General features: G+C 39.1%; 1 protein-coding gene across 4 annotated transcripts; it reads right to left on the bottom strand.

The window, feature by feature from the left end:
• Positions 1-189: 189 nt before the first annotated feature.
• Positions 190-21,809, bottom strand: rab40c (RAB40c, member RAS oncogene family). Of its 4 annotated transcripts, XR_008963844.1 has the most exons (8): positions 20,531-21,809; positions 8,803-8,863; positions 7,385-7,445; positions 6,297-6,374; positions 5,597-5,819; positions 2,122-2,597; positions 1,895-1,959; positions 191-1,012 (listed from the first exon to the last, which is right to left on the bottom strand). XR_008963844.1 is itself a non-coding variant. In XM_057345886.1 (6 exons), the coding sequence occupies exons 1-6, from the start codon at positions 20,670-20,672 to the stop codon at positions 2,323-2,325; spliced, it is 840 nt and encodes a 279-aa protein (XP_057201869.1). In that variant the 5' UTR covers positions 20,673-21,809; the 3' UTR covers positions 191-2,322. The 4 variants fall into 4 exon arrangements, 1 of the variants encoding a protein (XP_057201869.1); XR_008963843.1 differs by having other exon boundaries at positions 190-1,959; XR_008963842.1 differs by having other exon boundaries at positions 192-1,012; positions 1,895-2,597.
• Between the last annotated feature and the right edge of the window lie 1,236 nt (positions 21,810-23,045).

The raw sequence follows: 23,045 nt of genomic DNA on the forward strand, positions 1-23,045 counted from the left end.
TTTTCCATTTTACCTTTATTTTTGTAGTTTTACGCAAGGTATGCAAAGTGATATTTGTAAATAATCCCCCAATAAATAACTATTACAACAAGTGCAAGGTATTCAAAGTGATATTTGTAAATATCCCCAAATAAATATTTTAATAAACAACTATTACAACAAGTGCAATCTTTGACAAGAGTGTTAGACGCAAATAACTGCAAAGCATTTTTACAATCATAATTTTATTGTGAAAAAGTCGTTGCTTTTCATACACCAAGAACTGTACAATCAATAATTTAAAAAACTGTTGTTTTTTGTTGCAAGAACGTCTGATAATTTCTTACGCAAGTTATTCAGCAGCTTTTAGCTTCAACCAAAGGAAAATAGTGTTTACATTTATGTCCTACTACTTCAGCAATCACATTTCCCTTTATTCTGCTCTCTCTCTCACACACACACACAAGTGTCCTGCTAAACATTACAAATAAAATTAGCACATTCTTTAAAATATCAATAACAAACACTTTAGATAAAAGAGGAAAAAAACATTTACAATACAAAAAGTTGAAATGGAACTTTCTAGCTAGGTCACGTAATTTCCTTGCCCGTATGATGTGCATTACAGGGAACAACCATCGCTCTCAGGTGAGAAGCTCAAACTAATACCTACACATTCTGAAGATGGCTGAAAAGGAAAATAAAAAAAAACTTCTGATACCACAGCTTTTCGAGAATCAGAGAAGGGACAAATGAAACTGTCAGTGGACCCTTTACTTTTGCGTACACAACAGATGGACGCTTTTACATGGAACTCTAAAAGCTAGTGACAGCACAAGGCCTTTTGTAGATAGCTTAAAGGAGAGTTTTTAATGCCCCCGCTGACAGTCTGTCACTCAGCCTGGTTCATGCAGGCGTCATTGGGCAGGTCTGCTGCTGGAGGCCAGGGCTCGTCCCTGAGATGAAGAGGTGCAGGAGATAGATGGGGAAAGAGCTGCTCTCTGCTGGTATGAACAAAGATGAGCGAAAATCTCTGGAGATTTGTGAGAAAAGCATCAATTATTTTACAACGAATCATCAGAGCTGGAAAAAAGTAACTCTCGCTTTTGTCAGGATTTCATACCACAGAAACAAGGTGATGATCTGCCACCAACAAATTCTGCTTATTATCCCTACACTGGTGATGCCACAATTTACTTTATTTTGGAGCCTGGAATGTTTATATCCTTCATTCTGATGCGGTTTCAGTATATATAAACAGAAACCAATGCACTTTGCACTCTGTACAGTTCAAAAGCAGTCATGCTACAACACTGATAATCGTGGACTTTGAAATTATGGCATGTTTGGAAGAAAAGTGAAATACTTGCAATTGCACACAAGGTATTATGCAGAAGTACTAAATAGTGCAGCAATGTGTCTTGGAAGGGCGCCTTTTGACATTAGCCCTGGCGTAATTACGAACAGTATAGGGTTAAAATATTGCAAATGTGAAGACCGTTCCATAAGACATGCAGGGAAAAACAGAAAAGAACTCTTTGCCAACACCGTCCCCTGAGGAGTTTTCAGCAATCGATGTTAAACAAAAGGGAGCCAACAAGAAACATTTCATAATTTTCTAGATCTTCCAGAAGCTTCAGGCAAGGACATCAGGTGTTGCTTGTGCTGTTGGGTAAACAAACACCCAGTGGTCCCATTTTCACAGTCCACAATCAACAACACAGTCGCTCTTTACAAGTTATCATGTGTGCAAAAGACCAGCTGCAGCATTGACCAACTTAAGACCACCAATTTGCAGTGCAAATCAAGTTTTAATACATCAGTTCATGCTTAAGCACCACAAGCCATTTCGCATCAGCCCTCGAAAAACTCTCTCATTGTGTTATTAACATGCAAGACCATGTGGCCATCTTACGTTCTTCAGCATTTGGATGGAGAACAGAACCCTTGACAAAACACATGGGCAGGGTGCAGCATTCACTGAGGACAGAAAGAGAGAACAACCAAAGCGTAAAAACAAAAGGTTTGAGTTCTCCAACAGAGGGCGCTAGAGCATTATAAAACATGCTTTCAGTGGCCAAATCAATGTTTTAGTTTTGGTCTGAAAGAGAAATCAAACGTGAATGTGCTGTTTAAATGTACTGCGCCAAGGTGAGGAGGGTGGTGCAACAGGAAGTGTAGCAGCAGGAGTCTCCGTCATATCCTGCTCCCCCCGCACAGAAAGGTGCCACACCTCTGCTCCGTCGTCGACCCAGCCCCGTGTCCCTGCGTGGTTGTCCGTGTGCACCTGAGTGTTATATAAAAGGAAGAGAGGGGAGGATGGCCCTGCCCCATGTCCCCAGGCTAGGAGATCTTACAGTTGTTCCTGGTGCAGTTCTGAGGCGGACTCTGAGGCGGCCGAATGGATTTGGAGCGTTTGAGACTGTTCCCTTTGCTGCCTCCAGCGGCGTTGGCCAGCGAGTAGGACCGGCCGTGCATCATGACTGCGTTCATGCCATTGGCCATGGAGAAGGACTTCAGGTGGCTCTTGATGGCCACAGGAAGTGGCAGCTTATCGATGAGGTGCACCGGGGTGCAGGAAACGATGGCACGGCAACACAAGTCCTGCAGACTGAATACTGTAAAAACACAAAAAGACACATGCTCACGTTAAAAGACTGCGATCAGAACAACCTCAAGGTTGATGCGTTCCCATCCTGCCATAAATAGAAAGCACGAGCTCTATGGATTTGGGCGGTAGCTGCCTTGATACACCTACATGCCGAGATCATATTTTATTCTCTTTACAGAAGTAATGAGAAAGTGTTCAATTATTCAACATTCCCTCAGCAGATGTTAACACGCTCCCTGAATTTCTTTCTGATGGAATCAAATGCGAAAGACACTCACAGCACGCCAGATGTGAGAGTTAACATATGAAAAACCACCAGGGATGCTGATCAATTTATCATACATTTACATTCATGCCTTTTTCCAAAGTATGTTTTCAAGATATGCGTTTTTCGTTAAAGTGTTCCTGGAGCTCAGCTGGTGGAGTTAAAAATCCAGCGAGAGTGAGTGTAAATCGCTGCCATTTTGTAAGGCTACATCAGCAGCATTTCTTGCTCTCAGAACTGCAGGATGTTGCTTCTGCTAAACGGTTCATTTGGGGCACTGCAAGGTCTCATGGGAAATTCCCACATAACGGTGAAAACAGACAGAGAAAGAAGTGCTTAACTGAAAGCCTTCTGCCTCCAATTATGCAGCTCTGGATATGGACCTACAGTGTGGTGTTCGTGCACTAATGGAAAGATATGCAGATCATGGCAGTCTTCCTGCATCCGCCAGAACCCAAGAAGCAGCAAAGCTGTGGTTAAAACCAAAGCTTTCCACTGTATATGCGAGACTGTGGTCTAAAAGGAAGTTATCATGCCTTTTTAAACCTTTATATTGATTTTAAAGCAGAGGATATGAAAAATGTGTATACGTGAGTGGCTGCCTGACCAATCCCTATAACATGGCTCTAGACTGCGACCAAATGGTCGCATTTTGCGACTATTTTAACTGCAGGCGCGACTGCCAAACTGATCAATAAACTTTTGCGTATAATAATTTTAATAGGCAGAAATTTTATATTGTGCATTCAGTCACTCATTTTCGTCTCCCCTCCTTCAACCATTCACTTATCTATCCGTGCCCCCGCCCCCAAAGACCTAGCCTAATACATGGGTGTAAGAGGTGCATGCTATGATGAAGTAGAAGGACCGACAGAGCAAACGAGTGAAGCGCTAAATCTTGCAACTGAAACAAATATGTTTTGCTGCCTGCAGAATACAAGAATTGCCCCGGCTAAGGCACAAAACAGCAAAGATAATGAAATGTGTTGCATGTATTGTATGCATGTACAGCTATAATGCAGGAAACGTGTTTACACTTTAAGCACTATACTATTGTATAAAGCTCTCTAACAATACTGCAAAGCATTAGCATAAGCTTTTTATTCATTCATTATTTCGTATGTAATGTTTACTGTATGCTTTTACATTTACATTTGTTAATTTAATAAACTAAACTCCGCCTACTCGCGGTGAGTTGTTGGTAATATTAGCCATTACAGCGGTCATCGTTAGGGCTGGCACGATTATGAAACTTGGCTGACGATTAATTGTCTAATAAATCATTGCGATTATGACGATTAATTGTCTGTTTTAGGACTTTTACATTTAATTCTCATACATTTTTTATTCAGCTTCGAAATGACCATATTGTTCTGAATATAAGACTATGTTTTTTTTCTTGGAAATACATCGGAAAAAATTGGGACATCATATATTTAAGGTTTAGGCTTTTACCTGTCAATATCACAACTTCCAAATACTTGTAAATTAAATAAATTGATCAGGAGTGAATTGTTAAATGTTAATTAAATTTTGGTAGACTGGTTTTCACACTGAAATAATATTAAATTGTACTGCCGGTTGTTTTTATGGTATATGTTTTAGTTTTGTGATTGTGTTGTGGTGGTACATTTTACAAGTATTACCATGCTTTAGTTACAATATATATACACTAAATTATGCAATATGCAGGCACTACAGCTCCCCCTAGTGTCTTCAATAGATATGTGCAATAATTGTGATGATCTGAAACCATCCAGACAATTATTTAATAATCGTGACAGCCCTAGTCATCGTTCTGCACTTCGAATTTCTACCGGAAAGTAGTAGACCATCCGGGAATCTTTTCAACATACTACGATTGGGACATATATACATTATATACATAATTCTACTTTCGAATACTATTTAGGATGGATAGAATGCGGATTGGGTCGCAGCTCTTTTTAAGGTAGTCCGTTTTGTGAACAAACAGTTGGGAGCTCTTAAAGGGGCAGCAGCATAATAAAGATATCTGTTTATAGTGTTCATCAAACAACGAAGGACGGGCCCAAAAACACTCATTGATATTAATATGTGTAAAATTTGTTCTCTTGTAAGAGTTGTTAACAACAAATAAAGGAAGAAAGTGGCTTTAAGAAACATGTGCTTTGAATATGGTAAAGTCTTGAAAGAGAGTTTACATTTACAATAAAATAATTCAATCCTAAACAATGATTTGTATTCATTTCTAATGGATTTATTAATGTATTAAACACATTTGAATGAAGTTTTAGTGATTCTTTTTTCTTACCTCACCCCATGACTCTGGTGCTATCAAATTAAGGGCTGGTGCCACCTCTCTCAAGTGTTAGTCTAGAGCCCTGCTAAAATTATATCTAAAGCACATGGCTGATATAACGTCAAGGTATATGGCTGAAGTCATTTTTTCTATTCCAATTAAATCTCAAGCAAGAACCAAGTCAACTTCTTAGCCTCAAGTCTAATTTACCACATTTAGTCAAAAGACTGATCTTTCATATCAATTATAATAAAACTACATTCTCCCTCATACATAATACATGGTTTAATAAAAGCACAATTTGCATAATTCTTTATTATGCAAAGTAAGCTATAAGTAACTATTAAAAGAAGAAAATGACAGTTGGTGAATTTGGGAACTGGCAAAAACAGAACTAGCACTGCTGTCGAACAGCATGTTTATCACGTATAATAAGCACACGGATGCAGGAGAAACTTGCCTCTGTTTGGTCTCCAGAACTTCTCCATGCCATGTCTCATCAGCACGATGCGCGAGAGTTCCGTAAACGACTCAATGACGTTGAAGTTGCACAGCGGACTCACTTCGAAAAACGTCATGCCATTCTTTTCTGCATACGCCCGTGCCTGTTCCGTGGGCACCTGCCGTTTGAACGCCAGGTGCAGTCGATTACCCACAAGAATACGGGGCACACCGGGTGCGTGCTGAGGAGAAACAGACGGAAGCAAAAGAGGTTTGTAAAAAAGGTAGGGAGGGGAGAGATAAAAATTAAAGATTGACATTGTTCTATGGATATTTTCATATACACCTACTTAAAAATACTACACAATATACTATACACAGCACTACACTACACAAACCAAGAGGAAAGGAAGGAACAGTTATAGAGTAGCCCATGAGGAGCCAGGCTGAGTACATCCTGTCTTAAGATCAAGCACAGCTAGTAACAGAAGAGGATGAAGGGAAGGATGCGAGGAGTCACTGTGTGTTGTGGTGGAAGTCTGTACTCATCGGCATATCTGTTTATCTACTGTAGATGTCTGATGGGGTCTCTACAGATCCATGGCATGTACTAACTCTAAGGGTTCTTTGGTGAAAGAATCGATCGGTCTCAACCTCTTCCACAGGACTGTGGGTTCACTTGTGATGTCACTTTTGGGTTACCAGAACAAGTGGCTTACCTCGTCAATCTCCCTGATCCAGCGGTCTATCCCGTCGAACGACCAGCGGTTGGTGATGTCATACACCAACAGGATCCCCTGCAGAGCAAAAGCAAACAAGTATTGTTACCCAGTATCCTGCTCATGCAGTGAAGAGGAAGGTTAACGCAGGCAAAAGGCCAATTATTTCAACACTCTAAAATAACAAAAAAGAAACTAAACAACACTAAGGCCGTGTTCACGCTTGATTTCTTTTTTGAAGCTGCTAGCGTCTGTTTTACATTATAATCCTATGGAGTAAACCGTGTTTTCCAAAAAAGTCCGGAAACGCCGGTTGGAGCAGTTTTGTATAAATTCAAGTTTAAGTTTTACTTTCAATATCTTTTGATTGCATTTCTAGCAAGAAATTAGTATTGTAGTTTTTGAATATGTGATTGTGTAGCGAGGAAGGCGGGGCGAGAGCCGTGGGGCGGGTAAGGCGGGGCCGTGCGACCGCCGGTCCCCTCATGCCTCACGGGGGAGCTCGGGAGCATAAGAGGATGAGCGACCGGACCATCGAGAGAGAGGACCCGGGCCCGGAAACAGTTAAGTTTGTTTATGTTCGTGTGGCCGGTTGTCGACCGTGAGGTGGCTGCCGGCCTTTTATTTGCTAGATTATTGTTTATTTATTTTGATTAAAGTTTTGTGAATGTTCGCCGGTTCCCGCCTCCTTCCTTCCATTTTATTGAGCTTTGCTACAGATTGGTTATGGCAAAGATGCCCTCTGTTTATAATTCAAACAGAATTCCGTTACGCTGCCGATGAAGCCTGTATGAGATGTCCTCGACTGCTTTTTGTAACCCGCTACCAGCTTTTTTTATATAAAAAATGCGCCCATGTCAACCTTTTCTTATCAAAAAAGACGCTAAATGTGAACATAGACTAAAGAGTGTATTAATAAATTTGTTAAAGCTACTGTTTATTTTACGGACAATGTACATCCTTGCAAACTGTTTAAGCTTCATGTTTCTGTTAATGAATATGCAAATTTCGGCCTAGAGCACTTTGTTTGTCCTCGTTCACAGAGAAGAAGTTTAACAGTGACATTTAACATGCTAAAGCCACTTTACCTGCGCCCCCCTGGAGTACGATCTGAAAATGGTGCAGAACCTGCCTTGTCCTGATGTGTCCCTAAAAGCAAACAAAGACAAGTCAGGACAATATCACAAAGCATGCAATCTGTCAACACAGCTCTGTTCCAAAACACAACTGTCATTTATGACGTTTCATCTACGTTGTCTACACACGCAACTGACAACACAAGGTTCTGAAACCGAGCCGTGCATTTGTTTTGGTCACTACACCAAGTGTGGAGTTGAAAAACAAGATGAGTCAGGCACTTGTGCTGGCGTCACAGCCTAGAAAAACGAGTTTCCACTGTGGCACGTCCGCACCCAAATAACCTTTCCAGCTGCCTACTCTATCTCTGTGAACTTTCTCACGCAGTTAAACAGGCTCTAACGGGCCGGAAAGTGTCAAAAATATCAGCATAAGAGATTTACTGTGCCAGTCGCCTTTTTGAAGTGGTGGAATTGAACCCACTCTCAGAAGCAGAAGAGATTAACCACATCTATGCTGTTTAGCGCTGTACTTCCAGTCACACCAGAGAGTTCATCAGATATATCCTTGCGTAGATACCTGGGACCTACGTGAGACAAGATTAAAGCCCCGAGGACAGACTGCATTTCACTGCGGCATAAGGAGGAATATGCTGCATGTAGTAGCACATTGCCATAAAGCTTTCCGCTATATAGCCAGAACATTACTGCAGTCTATGAGAATTTCCTCAAGGGTTCTAAGAAGTATTCCTCAGGCACTTGCCGCACTCTGTGTTAACACTAATAAGCTTGTTGTTTGTCTTCTTAATGTGCAATTCTGCTGGCGTACAAAACAGCAGCGCCATCCTGATTAAGAAACGTTTCTTTCTCTCGGGAAAGCAGATAAATGATTTTATGGATGTTTAACAGGTTTTTCTGTAAACGATGGCATTGAGATTTCGCCGCAATTTCAGTAATTGAACTTCTGGTTATGTATGACTTCTAGAAATTATGTCTTTCTATATATAAAGCTTCTAGTTTTGTTCCTGCATCTCCTTTTTATTGCACCATAGATTTTCCTATCTTATCTAATCGGCTGACAGGGAAATAGTCCAACACTCATATCCACACAGCTGATGAACACGGGCGCAGATTTATTGCTTTTCAAATCAGGTCCCGTCTGCCTCAGTGTTTTTTCCATTTTCAATGCAATAGGAAGGAGAGGCTGTTATCTGAGGAATATAGGTCTAGTGTAAGGCACTGACTCATCACTCTGAACTCCAGAGACTTTGACATACAGTTGCTCTCAGCGAGTGATGCATCATGCCATCTCGGAAGACTAAAACGAGTCATGTCACAGCATTATGAGTTCTTACGGAGATAATGCTCTCACCCTGTGCACTTCTGCATGAACAGAGGACCATAAAAAACATGTATGTGCTTCCACTTACCAAAGCTCCAGTTTCACTCTCCGCCCATCCAACAGGATTGTGGTGGTCTTGTAGTCGATTCCTGCAAATGGAGAGACAGAGAACGTTTAGATTATACATAATATGTTTATATAATAAATGATATATAAATATAAAAATGTATATTCACGTGTAAATATGTATTAAATGTATACATGCATGTGTGTGTTATATATACATAATTATGCACAGCTACAGTACACACACATACTGTATATTATGTAAATAAAAACTTATCAGGCATGTGATCAGCCCAGGACAAAAAAGAAGGAAGACTGCACGCACCCTCACCCAACCCCAATCCCCCTCCCAAAAGTAGTCTTTAATGTTACTAATTAAATGTTACATGATTAAAAACAGGTTTTTGGTTTAGTTTGCCAAAAATAGATATTCTCCACTTAGCAACACAAAAACAAACTAGTATAATTACCCAATTCTGACAGTCACCTAAACAATATTTAATAAAACAGATTGATGCTTTGAGCAAATATTTTATGGCAATGATACAAATAAAATGGCATTAACAAATTGTCCCCCTTGAGTAGTTTATATTAGGCCTACTTTTAATTTTATCGTAATCAGCAATAATTCATCAAACAATAATTGAACACAAAAAGTAAAGAATAGTGTGGCCTCAAGAGACTTCCATACACAGCCACTAGATGGTGCATCTACGTCATTCATACAGCGTTTGTCCGCATTAATCTGCGTGTAATAAAAGGTATTTGCAATTGCAAACGCTTCATGTTGCAGTTTTTGTTCATTTAAAAGTATGCATTCAGTAGAGACTTTAACGTGTTTATATTAGACAGTGACTAGATCAGCCATTTGTATAGTTTTAAGCCATTAAATCGCGGAATTGCCTATTTTAGTCTCTTTATATACTAGATAATGTTAAGCATATAGACGTCTCAATTTCCAGACTCTGGATTTTCTGTATACGTTACAAAACACTGTTCAATTCCCCACTTAATTAAAAGATCTAAAAGATCTAAAACTAAAAGATTTCGTTTTAGGAACCCGTTGGCCGGCTGTATGATGACGCACACATCCCCAAACCCCCACCCCACAATCCCGTCACGAATTAAAATAATTCGGATTTATGCAATTTACGCGGGTGATCCCAGCGAGGTCAAAAAAAATACGGGAATCCGTATTCACATCCCTGCTTATGTTACTTATATATTCTGCAAACGATTAGTTGCGACTAATCGTTGTGCAGCCCTACTACTAAAGATTTGTATAAATGACTCATTGTTTACCCACACTTGTAATTAAGGCACAAAAGTAATATAATATAATACATAAAAATAAAGAGAAAACAAAAATGTTTTAGGAATCTGTCAAAACTAAAAAAGTTTTTTATAGGCAAATACTAAAAAAACTAAAACAACTAGCTACATCGTCACGTTTTATACCCAATTCTGAGCTGGCACATTTCATTTCTCTCTAAAGTATAAAATAACGAGCATAACATTTAACCCTTAAAACTTGTTTTTCTATTAAGGACTGCAAGTAAATAACTGTAATTGGGCATCTGAATAAAAAAGTGCTTTCATGTAAAACAGTACATTGGAAAATTCGTGGATCATCGTTAGAAATAGTACTGTGACTAGGGCTGAACTGTAAATCAATAATAAACCGCACATGATTTGACATTTGTCTGCGATTTTTTTGAGCAGCTTGTCAGGGAAATGTGGTTAAATGATACTGCATCTGAAAGCCAGAGGGCGCTCTCACAAAGAAACCCCAAACATATGCCACAGAAGTACTACTATAATGGTGCTTTTCCACTGCATAGTAGGGTTGCACGGTGTACCGGTGCTACGGTAGCATCGCGATGCTAAAGCTTCAAAATACCCGCGATGCCTCTCTATTTTTGAAACGGTAGTATCGTAGTACCGTAGTTAATGTTGCATATGCGCATTAATATTTATTTGAACACTTACATCTGCCTTTTGCGGTGTTTATCTCCAAAATGAATGTGTGTTTTAAATGTCTCGGACGAGTTAATGATTCAAATTGTCGATTTGAACGAGTTGGTTAAATGATTCACTAACTCAGTGGAAAATTGACGCCACCTACTTGCCGTTTTTAGTTCTGCATTTAAAGTAAGCCTAATATTTCCCTTTATAAAGACTGTTGTATCAATTAACTTTGTCCAACATTTGAATTAGTTCCTACATGAAAAATGATCTAGTGTACTTTAGTATTTACTACAGTAAACTACTAAAAGTCATAGATACTAGTGTTTTTGAGTCTTATCATGGTAAATATTTAAGTATACTACAATTTATAGTATTTACAAATGACTAAATGTAAATGTATTTGCTACAATTTATCCAATTACTACAGTTAATACATATTCTAGTGCAAATTATAATACAGTTTACTATAGTAAATACAAAATGTTTCATCTAAACCTGTGTTTTTGGTATAGATTTGAATTATATGGCACAGCATCGTGATACTACTTGGTATCGAGATACTTCAGCTGGTATAGTATCGTAAGACATGTTTATGGTACCGTGACAACCCTACTGCATAGTACCGCACGGTACGGTACAGCTAACTTTTGGGGAGTTTTCCACTGGGTACAGTACCTACTAGTACCTACTACTTTTTTTAAGTACCACCTCGGTTGAGGTTCCAAGCCTACTGTACCGATACCAAAATGTGACGTGTTTACACAGAGATCACTGATTGGGCAGAGAGTATCATTACCAGCGTCATTGAATTTGCAACACGTGAATACGTATTTTAACACATTATTTTTGCATTTCGTTATATGCTTCGTGACAGTAATATAGAGATTGAGACCCTTAACGCAATGCTACATTAGCTTACCATTGTGTGCAGTCTAACAAACCAAATGATCGTTGTCTTCTCTTTGCTGTAAGATTTCCCAAACTGACTGGTATTTTAGCAGTATTTTGTTTTGCTGCCATCCCCCATCAAAGTTCTCCAGACCCTTACTCCTGTGTGTGTGTGTGTGTGTGTGTGTGTGTGTGTGTGTGTGTCGTGTTCACAATGATGCTGCAGCAGTAGAGGAGGCGCAACCATGATGATAAGTTTATAATTCCCACAAACTTTGAAGCGTAAAAGTTTGTGGAAAAGCAAACTTTCCTATTGATCACAGAGCTGTGCTTCACGGACAAACAGGACATGAAACATAATCACAGACTTATATCATAACGCGATATCATAACCGCTGGACAGGTCGATTTATAATGCAAAGATTTAGTGTTAATCACAATTTATCGTGCAGCCCTCACTGTGACTAAAGAGATTAGACACGAGTTAACCGCTACAGAAACATAAATGATTTTGTAATCACAAATGCTAATAGCAAAAGTTTAGGGCAGCTGTGTCACAAACACTGGATGGTGGTATTCGGTTGTTAAGTGGTGACGTAAGGAATACCGTTTCCGGGTCCAAGAATCTATTCAATTCAAGTGGGGCTACAGCTTAAACAGCTGGTAATGAGCACTCTTTACTCACATCGCATATTTAACATCGGAGGATTTATTAACTCACAGTATACACTACAGTCTCCAGGCTTACGGAATCTCTGACGTCAATATTTGAATAAATTATGAAAAATGAATCACTGATTGGCCATGTGGGATTTCATATGAATATAAAGGTTAGGATCGTGGTTTTCCGATAGTTTTACAGCTCGCCATGAGTATATTAGCATTTTTTGTTGTTTGCCTATCGCATCTTATGGAGCGCTTGGACCCGGAAACAGTATATGACCGAATAATAACTTCATTAAGCACAGTATATATTTGAAAAGTATCCTTACTGCCTCTAGGGAACTTCACAATAACTAAAAAGCAAAGTTGTGGCCATCCCAGCGTGACTCTATTTAATGCACTGTTTTGAGTTATCTCATTTAATTCAAGGCAAGTTCTTTTTTTCATTAGAGGGCAATAAAGTCGAGATGACCATCTTGATTGTGCATGCGCACATTCAGTGGAGAGCCCGACAGCTGTAACCACTCTGCCATTACATAGTACTATCACATCCACAACTGAAATGCGACCAGGACGCTTCCCGTAAAGCCATTATCTTGACAGCGTATCTGTGTTTTTCTCTCATAAAATGAAGAAATTACTGCTAATCTAAAAAGCCATTTAAAATTCATGGTTACAGGATGCATGGGTTTACAAAATAATTTTCCTCCCACAAGCTTGTTGACAGTAAGGCCATCATCAAATGAATTTATGGCAATACACATACATTTGTGTTACTTCACAACTAATCAGCATTTAAACTTGATTTGCAATTTAATAGACAGCTCTGTCTGTAACAAAAGCTCATTGTGTCTCTTTTCATATACGACTGTGTCTGTAATTTTCCATGCCAAGAGCGCTTGTCACACAGGATCATCTCTGTGCACACTTGAATAATCAGATTATCTGTTATGCGGACATATGAACGTGGACTCGTCTCTTGCCTGGGGCAGCCGCAGAGACAGTTTCTCATACATCAATTCTGCAAAGGAAATACACAAAGTGCTGATTAGAGACCAAAACAAAGTCACACCCATATGTCTGTTTACATCCATCTTCCAAAAACAGAAAAGGAATTAAAATGAAAAGAGGGAAGAGGAAGACTTTTTTTAATCCTTTGTAAAGCTTTGATGATTTGAGAAGGTATGTCAGAAGAACGGTATCGCTCACGGTCTGCTAGACAAGCACCCTGACAGCTCCTCCTGACAGGCTGCTGGTTTTAAGATTTCACTCATCCTCCATTATTAAACATCTACAGGAGAATTTAACAACAGGGAAATGGTTCGCACTTAAAAGGAACTACTGGGGCTGATTTCCTCCCCTGCACATCCTGCAAAAGCTTTGCTCAGAATCAGGACAACACAACATCGGGCCAACAACGGACCTCACTTCCTTCCTCTGGAACCCCTCCTTCTCACTTTTGGGTAATTGTATGGGCAGATGGTTTAGCAATGTAGCCTGACAAAGGCAGTACAGTGTAATTATCATCTCAAGTTCCACCTCTGGGCCGCCGGCCAAACCTTGTACGCCCGCTGAGCGAAGACAGCCCGAAGCGGCTAGTTTTGAGAAGGAGCCTGGAAGTCACAGATACAGCAAGACTAAGGACACCTGAGAGGGTTCAAGTGGACAGTGACATGTTCGGGCATGTTTAAATCAATTTAAATGGCCTGCTATCAACACAGGGCAGAAACAAAGATGCTTACAACTGGAGAATGCAGCACGGCTGGATTTTTGCAAAGTAGGAGGCCCTGGCTTTCAACGTAACATATTTCCTCTGTCAAACATACAAAGGCTGCATCTCACTGTTGTGCTTGATAACTACATATTTAAAAGCTCTGAATTGCAATGAACGCAGTTACACTGAAGAGCGGGCGAGGGTGGGTCTGAGAGTGCCATTAAAAATGTTTGAGCTCATGAAAGTAATGAAACATGCATGCCTAAAGCTAGGTAGCAGAGCTGGTTTACCTGAGATCTAACATTGTTTGTGGTTTATATTTTACTAAACCCCTGATAACAGAGTCCAGACATCAGAAAAACACCAGTTAATACACAAGTTTTCTATTTGAAAAAAAATGATGTGACAAAAATGACACGTTTTTGAGAGACGACATACTTTGTAGGATTTCTGCTAATTAAAATGTACAAACTAGAAGCAATAATACCCAACAAATGAAGTAGGGACTGCTCAAATTTATAAATCATAAAATAGTTACTATATTAAATTTTCATGTGCCCATTTCTGAGGAATATAGATACCTATGGATGTGACTATTCTGTTATCAATGTAACAATGCACTTACCCGACTACGGCAAACTATGATTTAAAAACACACAAAAAATGCTTTGAAGAGATACTTCACATGGGAATTTAAACCCCCAAATATTGACATCTGACCCATCGGTTAAGTTAAAAACCTTTGGTAAAACTTTGCATGGAATTGCCCTAATGTAAAACCAATGGCTATAACTATGACAGAAGGGAAGTCTGCATCCAGTCCAGTTCAAAACAGACAATTAATGTGTGCATTCTGTGCAATGAATAAGTATTCTACAGTTATTTATGTGTCTTCCATCTGTCCATCCATCACTAGCAGGCAATTCTAGATGTCTCAAGTTTAGACTCGAAATGTTTACAGATGTCCACTAAGCAAGCGCAAAAAACAAATCAATGAGAGCAAACACCAAAAACACAATGACTTTTTATAGACTCAAGACTGTGAGAATCGAAATTACTTTGGTTTGCGTGCACTATAATACTCTTGCACTTACATCACTAATATGTGATTTAAGCAATGTTTATCCAAAGCAAACTACCATTCAGGGACAGTCCCCTGGTGCAACCTAAGGTTAAGTGCCTTGCTCAAGGGCAAAATCATGCTGATAGTTCATGGATTGTCGATTATGGGGATTAAACCAATGACCTTTTGGTTACCAGCCCAAAGTGTCAACCACAAGGTTATGAGATGAAATGTAAACTGTAAAAGGTTTCCTAGCATTCATACCTTACGATTTTACTTTTCATAAAACCATAACTACCCCGACACGATTTATGCATAATTCAAAATCTTTCCTATATCCAAACTAGGGCTGAGGGATTAATCGAAATCGAATCGCAATCGCGGTGTGAGACGTTGCGATTTGCTAATCGCATGAGGCTGCGATGTGGACGCGCTGTGAAAAATATGAAACGCGTCTGTTCCAAGCCCGCTTTGAGACTGAGTGAGCGCACCTCCGTTATGCCCAATCAGCACTGCCCTAGCCAACTGAAAAACGTTTTTTTTCATTAGAAAAAACAAACAAAAAGAAAGCGGGAGAGGTAGAGAGAGAGGGATTATGGCGTCTGCGGAGTCAGATCTATCATATTAGGCAAATCAATAAATACTAAAGAATATTCCAATTCAGAAGACTGCACACACATCCTGTATCACACTCACGCGTCTCTGCCCCGCACTGCGCGTCTCCCGCATCTTGCGGAAGAGCCATTTAAACTTAACGCGCATACACAGCCTGTGTCATACTCGCGCGTCTCTGCCCCGTGCGGCGCGTCTCTTGGACGAGCCATTTAAACTTGATGCGCACACACAGCCTGTTTCGTAATGCTCGTTTATACTCAAGTCCGGCTCCATACCGCAAGTCTCCACAAGTGCATCTGGCAATATGGACGAGGCTTGACGCATGCGCGCACCCTGTGTCAACTCACGCCTGGCTCCGTGTTTCAAACAAATGTAAATTCTATCTAAATGTTTTGCTTGGATGACAGCACATTTCCTACTTGTTTTTAAAAATACTTTAAAACGAGTAAATCAGCCTATGTAACCTATGTAGTATTTTAATAGTAATAGTATTTAACACAATAGAAAACTTTAAGGATTTAAGGGTTATAATAGGAGTTGTATTTGTTTAAATGGAAACTATAATAGTGTACACTGGTATTTGGATTCTATTGATGTGATGTAATCTGGCAGCTGGGAACCAATAGAACAACAGTAATTCCTATATGAATAGTGCCCAAAAAAACACTACAAAAGGAATTTTGTAATGGTTTTAATGGAAACAATTAGAATTTCTGTAATGGTTTTAATTGTTTTATTTCAGCAGGGTAACTATACCCATACTGTGCTTCACACGATTGAAAATATTGAGCTGAAGCTGGACTTAGAAAAATCAAATCGCAAATCAAATCGCAATCGCAATTAGATATTTCCCCAAATCGCACAGACCTAACCCAAACCATCTGAGCAAATCACGATGGCCGCTCCTCGGGGATACAGACAACTGCAGCTCAAATGTATAAGTCTGATTAGGGCTGAATCTATGGATGGTGCGTGCAGCCATCTGTGTTGATTTTTAGTGATTGCGCTCTTTTGAAGCTAGACCAGCAAGCTCCTCCAGGACAGCTCAGACAAGAGGCATCACTGTGAAATCTCTCACACCCATTAAATACACACTGTTCCCCAATACAGTCAACCAACAAAATAAACAGCAGCCCATATGTATAAAAAGGGTTGGAGCAGGAGACACCCAGGTCCTATTTTCCTGCACACGAGACTCATTTGGGTATGAAAGGCATGACTAGTGGGGGTCTATTCAGCCTAATGAGTGAGCATGGATTATCTCATGAAAGGGGAGGCTGAGAAATAAATCAAATAAAAAGAGCTACTTAAACCTGCTTTATCAGTCTGCTATGGAGATTTTACGCTTACATGTTATTTTCTTCAAGTAAAGGGACCTATGTCCATATTTCTTTGTATGTGTTTGATATCCTTTAGGGCAGGGGTTCACAAAGTAGGGGTCGTAAGGCCGCGAGGGCAGTGGTGTAAAGAGTACCTGAAAACCATACTTAAGTAAAAGTACAGATACCTAGCAGTGAAAACTACTCCATTACAAGTTACAAGTCACCAATTCAAAAATGACTTCAGTAAAAGTCTTAAGAGTATCTGAATTTAACAGTACTTGAGTATTTTACTCATACTGAATGTAGGCTCAAAGCAGCACTAGTCTTCAACACTTAAGAGACATGTCAGTGAAAAACAAGAGACAGTTGATTCGTGCGGAGAGCAATCGCATTTATTTTCTTAAATCAAAATAAGACTGAACACCTAAAAATTGCAACAAATCATGGTCGACACCATAACCTACGTCTATTACAAACACTCAAGTCTCATTTAAGCTCAAGTGCTCATAATAAACCAAACTCTTTCAAAAGGTTTCTTCAATATAACAGATAAATAAAATAATGTTAAGTCAAATTAAAAAGTCATAGCCTTTTTGAACTGGACATGCTGGTTTTGGCCTCATCATCAGCTGCTGTCATGTCCTCATTTCACATATAAACCGCCAGCGATTGACATTGATAACCCTATCCTAACCCTAATTGATAATGCACTTGTATTCACATAAAGAAGCCATGTTGACAAGTTTTAGTAAGTAAGAGCAAAACCCACAAGATATAGTACCTTCAATGCCCTGTAAATGGCAATATTAATTTGTCTGTATCAAAAATAAACTGCCGCAAAAGAATGATAGGTACCAGGCGAAATGTAATGTGTAATTGCATTATTCATTACAAATGTAGTGGAGTAAAGAGTACATACTTGTTCAAAAATGTAGTCAAGTAGAGAGTAAAAGTTGCTAATATCTTTAATACTCAGTACAACTACAAAGTAGCCAAAAAGATACTTAAGTACAGTAACTAAGTACATTTACTCCAATACTTTACACCACTGCGCGAGGGTGGGGTCGCAAGATGATTTCCAGAAATCGTTTTTTATTAGGAATAGCGTGTTTAATCAATAAGTGTAACAAAACATAACAACAGTAGTTAAGTTAAAAATAAAACCATGCAAATAAAAAGCCATCAGCCTTTGGAATTTGCTCCCCCCTCGATCATGACCCCTGAGGTGATTACGTCACATTAGCAACTGCATTAGGTTAGGTCCAGCAAGTCAATTTACAGCACCATTTAACATTCCCATATGTGCACACAGATTATTTTTCAGGCTTTAAATTTAGGATATTTTTATTTGTCGAAATGAAACGTTGGTTAATATCGACCAAAGACAAACCAGGGAGGCCAGCGGAGGAGAGCGGAGAAGCCCCGCAGACAGAAAGGCCATTGTCCTCAGGTATGAAAAGAGACCTAATTAGCGCATGTGCACAGTTGCTCGCAATGTTTGTATACTTTAGCCACCTCCGAGAATAGTGGGGGTCTTGAGTCCCTGGCACTGTTATTTTGGGGGTCGCGGGCTGAAATGTTTGGGAACCCCTGCATTAGGGCAACCTCTGTGTTATAATAATACACAACCCATAGGCTCTGCATGTGTTACAATTTTATACATTTTTATATTTTATACACGTATATAAATATGTATGCTTTATAAACATTTCAAGAAATAATTAGGACCCACATACAGACTCAATATAAAATATGGTAATAAAGATCACCACTGGACCTTTTAAGACCATTTAAACGCCACTTTATATGAAATTTAAGACCAAACCTATGGACATACACATTCTAAATCTAATACATATATATTAAATATACACAGCGTCTAAAAATTGAGACAACTCAAATTACTTTCAGTTTTTGTGCATACAGTTTTTTTCTGTGAACTACTGACAGAATTTCACCCAAATTCAAAATAAAAATATTGTTTCATATTTGCATTTATTTGCACAAAATTAAAAGGGAAAACTGGTTTTCAGAATACTTAAATATTTTGAGATGTATTAAGATGTTTGTAAAAGTAAATATATGTGACGCGGTCTGAGAAAACCAGGCTAAAGTCTCTGAATCGAATTATGAGATAACGAGCATTTATGCATTAATTTCACAATGATTTCAATATTTGACATGGCCTTTCTCAGTCAATATTAAAGATATCAACGCTATGTTTTTACAGAATGTTCTTTACATTACATAAGATGATTTAATGTAGAAAACAGCAAATCACAAAAAAATACTATAGGTGGGTTTTCACAGACTGGGTCACATATGATGGAATAAGCCTGATTTTTAAACACAGCTTTAGTTTCATTCATACTTTACTGTATGTCACTCCTGAGGACTTTGTTTCTGTTGAAATTCAAGATACACTGGACTGGAATGCTTGCGATCCATGTAGAAATTGAAATCTAAAATGCTAATTAAAGGCAAAACTGGAGTGATTTCTTCATTTTTTCGTGGCTTTAAGTACAGTACACATGTGTAAGTGCTCTTCATAAACTATCACAGGGTCATACAGGTGCTGCGAGTCATCTTGACGGGTTTAGTTTAATATTAACCAATAAAAACAAATATAAATGCCTAGTTAATAACATAAGAGATTATATTTACAAATGATTTACCCAAGTTGCGTGCTCGTCTTGTTTGAACGTCGCATTGGATAAAAGCCGTTAGGAAACGCATTTTTCTCGCATAGGTTTGTATTTGTTAACAAATAAAATATTTAAAATCAATATTTCGCATCCACTAATTTGCTTATGTGGACGTTTAATAAACGGTAACGCCGTTTAATATGCGGGATATGTACATCCAGCCGGTTATAACGTTAACCCCACTTCGCGTCATCCAGTACTTACAATATAAAAACAGTGGAAAAGAAACCTTGTAATCTGCTGGAGGCCTTTCGCGTGCTCATTGCTTCCCTCATGTGCCTGTGTGATTCCACCACCTCGATGCTCATACAGAGTTTAAAACATCTCCGACAAACGGCACAGTTTGCCTCGTAGACATTTCCAGGCACCGGCTTTAACCGCGAGAACTCATCGTTCTAGCCATTTTTATTAAACTTGCATTTAAACAATTTAAACTAGCTAGGATGCCGTAAACTAGCTGTCCTTCAACCTGTATTCTGCGACCTCAGTTCTCTCTGATGACGCAGTAACTATCGCGGGGACGAAAATCTGAGGTCTGTTCATGGATTTTAAACAGGTCCGTCAGACCGAAAGATTGTTTGCGGAAATGTGACCAAAATATTTAAGACCCGTAGAATCTGAATTTAAGACTTTTAAAGGCATTATATTAGTAAAACTTTATTTAAGACGTTTTAAGACTTTTTAAGGACCCGCGGCCACCCTTGTGTAAGTAATGGCCTTTGACATGTAATGTGGATTTAAACATTCTGGCAGAAGGATGTGTTTCTCCAGTACTCTGTGTGAATGTGTGCTAGAAGTGTAGGCGAACTCACCGCTGCTGTAAGCATATGGAGACTCAGCAGATCCATCTTGAAGGCTGTCCAGAATCTCTCCTTTTCCCACATCACTGTCTCCCACTAGGAGGAACTTGAGCAGGTAGTCATAGCTCTTCACAGGGCTGCCCTGAGTGCCCATGACTGCTCACGTGAGAGCCAGGGTGACAGTAAAGGATATGGGACAACTGTCTAATGCCAAAAATGGACCCGGTTTCCTCCAGAGCTCTGGGGGTCTATAATTCTCGTGTCAGCTTTATCTTTGAATGGGGTTAGGCCAAATCAGCAAACAAAAAAATGTATATGACTTCCCACTCCAATTTCCAACTCCAGGAACAACGGTTTATAAAAACAACCTTGCGTGGTTGAAAGGTCTTGAAAAGTCTTTAAAATGTCACCCTTAGCTTTATACTGTAAAAGCTAGTACGTTAGATATAAACACTACTATGGTTTTAAGTTACACTGTAAACAGCTCGGATGTTTACATTTCTTCACACACGCTCAAGTCATAGTCACGAACGTCATAAAAAGGATTATTTAAAACAAAAAATAACATTTACCAGAAAATGTCCTAAAATATGTATCTATGTCATGGGGAAATTATGGATGCAAAGCTATAAGGCTAGCTAATGCATTGTTAGCGTGCTACTGCCAAACTGTCAACGCAAAGAAAAAAAACTCACTTTGATCTACCAACTAACGTTATCTGCACTATGAAACTAATAATTCCAGAAAGAATGTTTATTTGTTATCTTACAACTCATGACAATATGTTTGAGACAAGCCTTCTGATGCAGTAACAGCAGCGGCTAATGCTAGCTGCGATCTTAGCGGGTCAACACCAAACGCACAACGCTGAATTCACACGGTTATTTCAGCCATTAGTCCAGTTTAGAGTGGTCAAAACACGACTCATTCCTTCCAAAATTATACGGATAAAACAACCATTTGACGAGAGATAAAATCCACAAGTTAGCTTGAGCGGCTGACGCTAGCGTGTCTGGCAGAAATCGTGGCTCCTTTTTCTGTTTTCCTCTGTCTGAATAACAAAGATTCACCTCAGTCAGTTCGCGCTGCTTGTCTGTGGGTCTCTTGAGTTATCGGGCGGTTCTGGAAATATCACAGGAAGGATTACACGATAATCCGATGCGCTCGATATTATTACTTGTGCTGTAAATTCTCTTGAATGTCCATATATGTCTCATGTTCACTCATACAGGAGAGATCGCACACATACTGTCACGCTGAGCTTTCACCTCTGCGTACTGCTGCTGCGCTCTACTGTACCTCCCCCTACACACGATGGCTGTGTTTCAAACTCTAGTAATCTGACTACGTAGACAGCACGTTTGCGCATTATAGACCCGTATTGGATAAACGACGAGGCGCAAAAGTGATGTCTAGGCAGGCAGCGTTTGAGATTTCGAGACATATCCATGCAAACAGTACACATAACACACCCCACCTGACGATGGCTCTTTTAATTCATTTGTTCGCAGTGTACACAAAGACAGGTGATGTTCTATAATCTTTCTTTCCTAGTTATGTAATTGCTTAGGTTGAGGGATAGTTGTTACTAATCCTTTGTCTATTTGACCGTCTTTTGTTAACAAGGGTTATGAGGAAATTTGATAGGGGAAACATATTCAGTTCTTCTTCTTTCATCTACTTTTTGAAAAATGTAAATGGTTTGTTTTGCCTTCTGTCTCCAGTACTTGAATTACAGGTTGCTGCTTACGTGACGAAGACTGGGGAAAGTGAAACGTCAGAGATCTGTGCACTTTCATGGAATCATTGATTAAATGAAGATACTCCCCCTCCCCTGAACAGATTAAAATGCAAATAGCTGTGTGAAGTCTTTGTGTCTGCTCATAGAGATTATAGCAACACGAGGGTCTCATGGGAGCCAGGGTGACATCTGGACCCTGCATCAATTTCTGTACCAGCCATTAAAAAACATGAACGCCCATCCCCCAATAAACATAAACTGTGATCTAAAGAGTTTTTGTAAATATAATGCAGGCGTTTATTCTTCACATATTTATGGTACGTGTATATACAAAGGCTTTAAATTGTTACCGTCTATAATCTACACTACACACAATATAGGTTTTCAAATGCATATGGCAACATTGGCAAGTTGTGGTTTTATGTATGTAATATAAAAAATAGATATTGACCTGAAGCTGAAATCAAAACAGTGTAAACATTTTGAGTTTTAACTACTCATGTTTGTATTCTGACCTTTCAATCAACGTGAAGGTGAATCCCAGCTCATATACAGTATTTACATGTCATTCATAATCATGACAATAACTAGTAACTAAGTAATTAGTTACTGTAATTTAATTACTTTTCCTGTGAAAAGGTAAAGTAAGGGATTACTCTCATTTTTCTGTAATTTAATTAGTTACTTTGGATGTAATTAAACTAACTGTGTAATGTATACAATAGTGGAATTGACATAAAAATTCAAAGTCTAACTTTAAAATGCATTAATTAATGTATCTTTCTC

This window comes from Triplophysa rosa, linkage group LG11 (genome assembly GCF_024868665.1).
Source record: "Triplophysa rosa linkage group LG11, Trosa_1v2, whole genome shotgun sequence".
Classification (NCBI taxonomy): domain Eukaryota; kingdom Metazoa; phylum Chordata; class Actinopteri; order Cypriniformes; family Nemacheilidae; genus Triplophysa; species Triplophysa rosa.

What these genes read in the sequence shown, in the direction of transcription:
- rab40c (XM_057345886.1), bottom strand. Translation starts at nt 20,672, where the DNA reads ATGGGCACTCAGGGCAGCCCTGTGAAGAGCTATGACTACCTGCTCAAG. An exon ending in TCCATATGCTTACAGCAGCG is followed by an intron (nt 8,864 to 20,530) that starts GTGAGTTCGCCT and finishes CTCCATTTGCAG; the next exon opens with GAATCGACTACAAGACCACC. An exon ending in GGATCAGGGAGATTGACGAG is followed by an intron (nt 5,820 to 6,296) that starts GTAAGCCACTTG and finishes GTTTCTCCTCAG; the next exon opens with CACGCACCCGGTGTGCCCCG.